Source organism: Lepidothrix coronata, unplaced genomic scaffold (genome assembly GCF_001604755.1).
Source record: "Lepidothrix coronata isolate B3197 unplaced genomic scaffold, Lepidothrix_coronata-1.0 Scaffold27, whole genome shotgun sequence".
NCBI classification, from domain to species: Eukaryota; Metazoa; Chordata; class Aves; order Passeriformes; family Pipridae; genus Lepidothrix; species Lepidothrix coronata.
The window spans coordinates 6293717-6301841 of record NW_016690207.1 but is presented as its reverse complement, the minus strand read 5'-3'; the positions used below and the strand labels follow the sequence as shown (position 1 = coordinate 6301841).

Sequence of the window (8125 nt, the reverse complement as noted above, 5' to 3'; positions counted from 1 at the left end):
AGAAAAAAAAAAAAAAAAAAAAAAAAAAAAAAAAAAAAAAAAAAAAAAAGGAGGAAAAAAAAAAAAGAAAGAAAAGATACACCAAAAAAAGAGCACTTTTAAGACGAAATGACACCCCACCCAGGCGATAGGCATCTTCTTTCGAAATCCTCCAACCCAAACACACCCACAGCGTCTCTTGCTTCAAGGCTCCTCTGTTCAAACTGCTCCTGTTCTACAGCGCTCCCTCAAGCAGAGCCCGTAAGAATGGCAGCAGGGTCCCCCAAAGCCAGAAAGTCCCCCCTGTGCTGCCTGGGCTTTGAGAAGCACCTCAAGGGACTTGGAAAGGCTCGGTTCATCTTTCCAGAGGCTGGAGGACCGGCCGGTGGGACGGGGGGGAAGGAGGGGAAACCGCTCTCCGAGCCCCGGCAGCGTCCCCGGTTGCTCAAGGCCACCCGAGGTTGGTTATGTTGGTGGTTTCTTTGCCACACACTCAGCTTCCCTTTCCCGCTGCCTCTCCCCAAGCCAGGGGATGTTTCTCTTCCAACTCCCCGCCAAAAAAAAAAAAAAGAAATGACTGCAGGAGCAAAGGCAGGGGCGACCACCGGAGCCAGCGGAGCCTTCCCGGCAGGGCCGGGGGCACAGCGGGGCAGCTCCGAGCCCGCTCCGAGCCCCGGGGCAGGAGCTGGCACTGCCCTCCCGGAGCCGGGCACTGCCCCGCGGCCCCTCCGAGCCCCCCCGAGCGGGGACGAGCGCCTGCGAACCCCCCGAGCCCCGGGGAGAGCCCCGAGACACGGCGGCGGCAACGGGGAAAAGGAGGAGGAGGAGGAGGAGGAGGAGGAGGAGGAGAAGAGCCCGGCCGGAGCCGGCCCCGGCCCCGCGCCCCTTCCCGGCGCCCCCCGGCTGCAGGGGACCCCCGGCCCGTCCTGCCCCCCTTACCTTAATAGTGCCGTCCATCTAGAATAACTTCCAGCCGGGACCAGCAATATTCCACACATTGACCCGGTTTAGCCTGCGACCGACGCCTCCTGAAGTTTTTTATCCTTCTCTCTCTTTTCGCTCTTCTCGCTGCCCTTCCAGCGGTTTTGCTGCTCACTCCGTACCCCCTCTCCCCCTCTCTCCCTCCCTTCCTCCCTCTCTCTCCGTCTCTCTCTTTTTTTAACTTTGGTTGTTGCAGCAGAGCGAAAAAGAGACAGTTAACCGGATGAAACGTTTTTTTCTGCTAATTTTGGGAAGTGAAGTCACTCGAGGAGGAAACTTTCGTCTCTCCGCTGGTCCTGCCTTCTTGTTGAAAATATATATATTTTACATACAGGATATTTGCTCCATTTAGATAAGAAGGGGCAGAACAATGGGTACCTCTGTCACAGCTCTTGTTTGTCGCTGGGGCGGCCAGTCCAGCGCAACCCTTGCCTTGCACCCCAGCCCGTCTTAGCCAGCGCCGTGTGTCATCCCACAGTTTAGTTTAACGTGGGTTTTTGCCATTTTTTTTTCCTTTTGGCTGGAGCAGCCTCAGCCTGACTCACTGAATTTCCGTCTCTTCCCACAGATTTTTTTATTAATGCGTTTTCCAGTCACCGGCAAAAATTAAGGGGAGAAAACCGTAAATACGGTTCGGTCGCGGCGGGCAGGGGAAGAAAAGAAAAAAAAAACGTATTTAAAGCATACTTCGCTCCCCCTCCTTCACGCCTCCCAGCAAGGAGCGTGAGACGAGGGTCCGGTCCCTGCCAGAAATGAGCGGTAAGTGCAATAATGTGAGACAGACAGACGACTCCAGCAATTAAATCCAGGCTGGGAATGGGGCTGCGGGGAAGCGGAGGCTTTTTGCCACTTTCGCCCCTTCCCCTCACTCCCACTCGTCTCGAGGGGTGGGATGTCGGGCTCTGAGGGGGAGACACTGGGATGGATGGCTGTCCAGCCATCTCTTCCAGGGACTGGGAATCCTTTCCCACTCACGGTGCGAGTCTCTCGCTAAGCTGTTAAAACCTCACTCAAACGAGAGGAGGGAAACCCACTTTACAAGCTAAAGATGACAACAATTCACGGTGATTGTCAGATCAGCCGAAATTTCCCTTCCCATGCCGTGTCCTAACGGGCACCGCACACAAAAAACTCTCAACCACCAGCCTTTAAATCTCATTTTAGACCTGGCGAGCCTCTGGCGTGCAATTCTCCCTTTCATTCAAACGGGAGCGATCAGCAGAGAAGAAAACGCGCTTTTCCTTTTTCCGGGAAAAGCTGCAACCTTCCAGAGGAGCCGAGGAAAGGAGACAATACCCGCCTGTGCGGCTCCCCCGCTTCCCCCCTCCCTCGCAAAAATAAGCAGCAGCGGAACACATCATGCAACACTCGGGGCTCTTTTCTACCCCACTTCTGCAAACGCCGCAGAGGGAAAGAGCAGAGCGGGGAATAAAAGGAGGGGAAGCCAAGAAAGAAAAGTGTCAAGGCAGGAGGACTCTCCTGCACGTCGGGTCTCTCGGTGGGAAGGATGGATTACCTTGTCCAGTGCCAGTTGTGTCCAGGCTTTTTGTTTCCCCCTGTCTTTAGTCCAACCACGGGGAGGGGGGCTGGGGGTTGGGGGAAATCAAAATGATATCCAAAGTTATCCTGCACCCGCCCCTTCCAAAGGGGAAATGCAATAATGCCACTAGTGTTTCTACTCGGCTGCGGCAGAGATGCCTTATTAATACTTTATTTCTGCGAGCCCGAAGCTGGCAGGAGAGAGCTACAGATCCCCCTTGCCCCTCCCTCCCCTCCCTCCCCCTCCTCCGAAATTAGCCTCATCAATTCAGCTACAATTTTGGAGTTCAGATGCAGACACGGGGCTGAACGTGACCAGACCTGGAGGTTTTGGGCTCGCTGCTTGCCAGCGATTGAGGCCGCCCGCAGCCGGGAGGTGAAGGGGGGGAGCGGAGGGACAGCCCGGCCGCCTCCCCTCTCCCCACCCCCGACCCCCCCTGTCTGCTCCACAGTCCAGGGGTCTGCGCCGGGGTCCCCGGAGAGCTGCACATCTGGATGCTGCTAGCGGGGTCAGGTCCCCCCTTGCCTAGGGCCACAAGAACTGGAGTTCAATTAAAAGAAATCATGGTTAACCCTTTGCTTTCCGCATTGCTCTTGCCTTTTCCCTGCCCTCCGTCCCGTCTCCCCCCCGGCAGTGTTCTGCCCCCGCTCCCCCCTCGGCGTTACCACATGGCAGGAGGCTGCAGCGACCAGAAAAGCGAGAGGTTAAAGGGAAGAGTGAAACGCATCCTTTCAAAACCCAAATGGTTTCCTCTCTAGACAACACTCCCCACCAGCCCCGAAAAGCAACGAGGGCGGGGGGTGAGGGAGAGGACAGGTTGAGGACCTGAACCGCGAAAGGAAGGGGAAAAAATCCCGTGGAAAGAACCTCTGTCACCCACGGACCCCACAGGGCACTTTGGGTTTAGGCTGCGGGACCGGCAGTGGGGAGAAACCAGCTGAAAACGTGCTCAGCTCACGGGAGAGGAGCCCGACCCTCCCCAGCCAGCCCCTGCCCAGCCCGGGTGAGGGGACAAACAAACCCGGCCCCCGCCGAGCATCCCCAGCGCTCCCAAGGGGGGAGGTGCCAAACAGACACCCCTCCCCTTCCCACCTGGAGATATTTTAGGAACCCAGATCTTCCTTTTGTGGCCAGACGGGCACCGTGACCCTCGGGGGCTTATTTTGCATGTCTGGGGATGGCTCCAAACGGTGCCAGGTAGGGTCACTTGTTAGGTCGGGTCTGGCGAGGATGTTCCTGTCTTAGCTCTTGGGTTTGGGCTAAAACAACATTTGCGAAAATCCAGGAGACAAAATAACGAGCGAAGTTGTCAAACACTGCCTCAGACAAGCCGAACAATCTATTCTTTTCCTCCCAAATAACGTGACAATAGAAGCTTCGCTTCATTGGGGGGGGGGGTTGTTTGTTTTTTCTTCCCTCCTTCTTCCCCCCCCTCCAAAAAACCCACCCCTGAAGTCACCTCTAACGTTTTGTATAAGGCTGAAGTACTCCCAACCTCCGTGCACCAAAGCTCCGCATCGTCCCAGGTGATTGTGCGGTGACTTTGGGTATTTTTCTGTTATTTAACTGAGTATTTAACTGTGTTTGAGTGAGAAGGGAGCAAAGCTCGGCAGAGAAAGCCGCGCACGGGGCTGAGCAATGTGTGCAACTTTTAATCTGTTGCTCGACGTTTGGATGCACATGTACATACAGCAAAGGAATTATGATCTGTTTAATGTGGTTACCACCAGACATCTGGAAAATCATTTGATCTTGGCAACCACGGAGGATTTCAGATGCTGACACTGGGACAGGCTGGTAGAAATCAGTTACTCCTCAATTATTGGTACTATGATTTTTTTCTTTCACCGCGCTTATGAATGAAACGAAATTCTGGAGCTTTTAATTAGTTCAATATTGATCTCAAGCGCTTGGCATGTCCCCACCTCTTCTCCTCGTCTTTATTATTGGGTTACACCGGCTGCAGCCTCACCCGGAGAAGGTGAAAACGCCGATTTTGGGTGATCCGACCGAAACGAATAAGGACACTCTGGGGGGATTGAGCCCGCCACTGATTCACGGGCGGTACCAAAGGAATTAACCCCTCAGTGGAGTTCCATGCCGGGAACTACAGGACTCCGCGGGGCTGCAGAACCCTAAAGATATGGATTTTCCTTCTGGAATTCCCACGGGATTAGCGGGCATCACTTCACAATTAAAACCGTCGAGTTATTCCATAGGAATAAACATCATGAAAACCTTCCCGAGCCTCAGGCGCAGGTTAGAAATATGATTTTCGGAGGATGGGAGAGGGGATTTGGCTTCTATCACCCCATCTGACCCCAACAGCATCAGCTGAGCTCTCCTTCACCCCAGCCTGGGGTCGCTGTGAACTCACGCGGTGAACACGGGAGGGGAGCCCCAGAAAACGCGGCAGCCACGCCCTGGCTCTGTCCCTAGAAAGTGGCTCATCTCGCATTAACTGAGCCAAAGTATCCTCTTTGTTGTAACCAGCTTCTCTATACGCGTAGCCCGTGCTATATATTATGTATGTATATATTTTGTATATATATAGTACCTTGTGCTAGCGATATTTTGTGTATATATATATATCTTCCTATATATTCTTTTCTCAATAATCATGTTTCACAACATTTCCCATCATTGTGTCCTTGCAGAAGGCCAGGGTTTATCCTACTCCAGCCTTTACTAGAGGGGAAAATCTCCACCAGCCTCAGTGAACGCTTGGAATCTCTGGGTCTGACTTTCCTCTGGCACCGACTCCGTTGCAGAATGAAAAACGCGACGCGTTGTGTTTATTTTCTAAACCCACAACCTCACAAGCAAAAAGCCCAAACTGCAGCCCTGGGATTTGATCCCCAGAAACGAATCCCAATTCTAAACTAAACTAATTGGGCAAAGCTCTGCTTTTTAGCTCCAGCAATAAAAAGGAATCAGTGGAGTGTTCCAGCCCCACAGCTGAAGGATCGGGTCCCTCCTCCCTACAGGAACAGCCCATGAGATTTGGGAGCTTGAAGCCGGAAAGTTGTTCCCTGCTAATCGGTGCTAAGTAAAGCATAATGTCTTAAAAGCGGTGTGGAGAAGATGCAGTAGCTTTGAAGCTGCACCGCAATTAGGCGGAGAGCGGGGTGAGCAGTGTCCTGGCCGCTTTTATTTGAGCCCCATGTCCCAATAAAACCACCCCCGCCCTCCCTCCCTCCCCCATCCCGCAATTATTGGAAAGCTAAGGCACAAAAAACAAAAATACCGAAGGCCAAAAAAACAGCACTAGCTCCAAACGTCTGGCCCCTCGCTTGAGGCCATAATTAATTTGAGATTTATTTTTATTGGAGAACCCAGTCTCGTCTGACCTTAGCCAAACAAGGCTTCAGCGAGACCCTTGATGCGCTTGAATGGAACAGAATATTTCTCTCTAACTTCTCTTCAGGCGTCCGTGCCTGCTTTGAATTTGTTCCTCCGACTTCATATATTTGGAGATTTACAGGAAAGATTTAAAGCATTTTTTCCCCCTTAGCGTTTACTCTCTTTTTTCGTCCCTTTTCGCTCCCCTTTCCCTCCACACCTCCTCTCCTTCTAAACATAGGAGCATAGGAAAGGCTGGAATACAAAATTCCCTGGATCCAGCATATTGGAGGGGGGCGTTTTTCTGTAAATTGTGAAAGAATGGAGCCATTAGAAGGTCTCAGAGCTGGGGAGGGGGTTGGTTGCTGCTCTCTAAATGCGAGGGTCACTGCAAAAGCTCGTCCCTTGTGCCCGAGGGTCTGGTTTATTTTGGAAAGCTCCAACATGCCACATTTCCAGCAGACAAACAATTTCTTTCCCACCTTCTCGCCCTCAATTCAAACCATGTCTTGAAGGTAAAGCGGGAAGGGAACAACAACAGCCCTTCCCCACAGAGCGCTGGGGCTGAGCACGGGGAAAACTCAGGACAGCGGGAAGCGGGAAGGGATCTTTCTCTGTAAAACAGAGAGGTAAGTGCAAACAAGAACGAAATCCTTAAGCACCAACTTGTCAAAAGGCATTAATCAAGGACTTGCTGAAGTCCAACAACTTAGCAGCGTTTCTGCCCCAAGAAATGAGAGTCCAAAAGAGAACGGTTCGGTGTCTGCGTAATTAATCACTCCGAGGTGTGAGAACGACGTAGGAGTTCACAGCAGCTTCTGCCGACAAAGCTGCCGCCGTTCCCCCCTTCCCTGGGGGTGCCTGGGCCGCCGGCCCGAGCCCAGCCGGGAGGAACTGAAATCCTGCGGGACGCCAGGAATGGGGGGCGGGAGTGTGGGGAAAAAAATGAAAAAAAAAAAGGGAAAAAGAAGAGGCAGAAAGGGATAAAGCGCTGGAGGATACGCTCAGTAGGAACATCACTACCCGAAAAACCAGCCCATGAAGGCTTTGATTTTCCCTTTCCTGCCAGGGTCTCCAGCTGCCCAGGTTTCCTCCTGCTCCACCCGCGCATCCTTGAGCACCTGCGGGCCGAGCCCGCGCGGCTCCTCCTCGCTCGGTTCCTCAGCATCATCCCCGCTGCGACACAAGCCAAATCCCAGGATACCCTTTCCCTGCAACCTGTCCCGTGCTCCTGTTCAGCGGGAGGGAGGACGCGTCTGTGCCGGGCTTTGGCAGTGCCCTGCGCGTCGCCCGCTCCAAAGAAAACCTCCCTGTTTTGTCCTTAAAAATGAATTAACCCCCCTCTCTCTTTCGGGCTTCTGTAAACTTTCCAGGCCGAGTGAGAGCAAGAACAAACCCAATATTGTTTCCAGCCACGCAGCCCATTTTGCCTCCGTGAATATGCTTCTTTGTACGGCCCCACAAACGTTATGGTTGCATTAAACTCATTTTTAAAGCGAGAACCCCGCGCTTGCACAGAGGTGGAAAATCCATCCTCGTGCCCCTTTCCAAGGGCTGGGCTGGAGACCACTTTCCGCAGCAGCTTTGGAATATCCTCTCCGGGTGCGGCAGAGGAAAGAAGGGGGAGAGCAGGGGTGATGCCGGGACACCGGGAACATCATCGCCCTCTCCTTCGCCTCTGCTCAGGCCAAGGGGCTTCACCTGGCCAGTCCTGCCTCCAGCCTGCCTGGGCAGGGGGCTCCAGGGGAAGGAAAGGGGCTCCAGGGCAGGGAAAAGGATTCCAGGAGAAAGAAAGGGATTCCAGGAGAAGAAAAGGGACTCCAGGAGAAGGAAAGGGACTCCACGAGAAGGAAAAGAGCTCTAGGAGAAGGAAAGGGACTCCACGAGAAGGAAAAGAGCTCTAGGAGAAGGAAAGAGACTCCAGGGGAAGGAAAAGGGCTCCAAGGCAAGGAAAAGGATTCCAGGAGAAAGAAAGGGATTCCAGGAGAAGAGGAAAAGAGCTCTGAGGGAAGAAAAGGGACACCAGGGGAAGGAAAAGGGCTTAAGGGGATGGAGAGGGGCTCTAGGAGAAGGAAAGGGGCTCTAGGGGAAGGAAAGGGGTTCCAGGGGAAGGAAAAGGGCTCAAGGGGATGGAGAGGGGCTCAAGGAGAAGGAAAGGGGCTCTAGGGGAAGGAAAGGGGTTCCAGGGGAAGGAAAAGGGCTCAAGGGGATGGAGAGGGGCTCAAGGAGAAGGAAAGGGGCTCTAGGGGAAGGAAAGGGGTTCCAGGGGAAGGAAAAGGGCTC

General features: G+C 53.4%; 1 protein-coding gene across 5 annotated transcripts in view; it reads right to left on the bottom strand.

Annotated features, from left to right (window-relative positions):
- FLI1 (Fli-1 proto-oncogene, ETS transcription factor) overlaps nucleotides 1-8125 on the bottom strand; it is a 107860-nt gene that overhangs the window by 77194 nt on the left and 22541 nt on the right. Inside the window, exon 1 of one of the 5 annotated variants that reach the window (XM_017809798.1) lies at nucleotides 919-1151. The exons of the other annotated variants lie outside the window; for them this stretch is intronic. Coding sequence (XP_017665287.1) covers nucleotides 919-936 — 18 coding nt within the window. The 5' untranslated portion in view covers nucleotides 937-1151. Of the gene's footprint in view, nucleotides 1-918; nucleotides 1152-8125 lie in introns of those variants that run through there. 5 annotated transcript variants of the gene reach the window in all.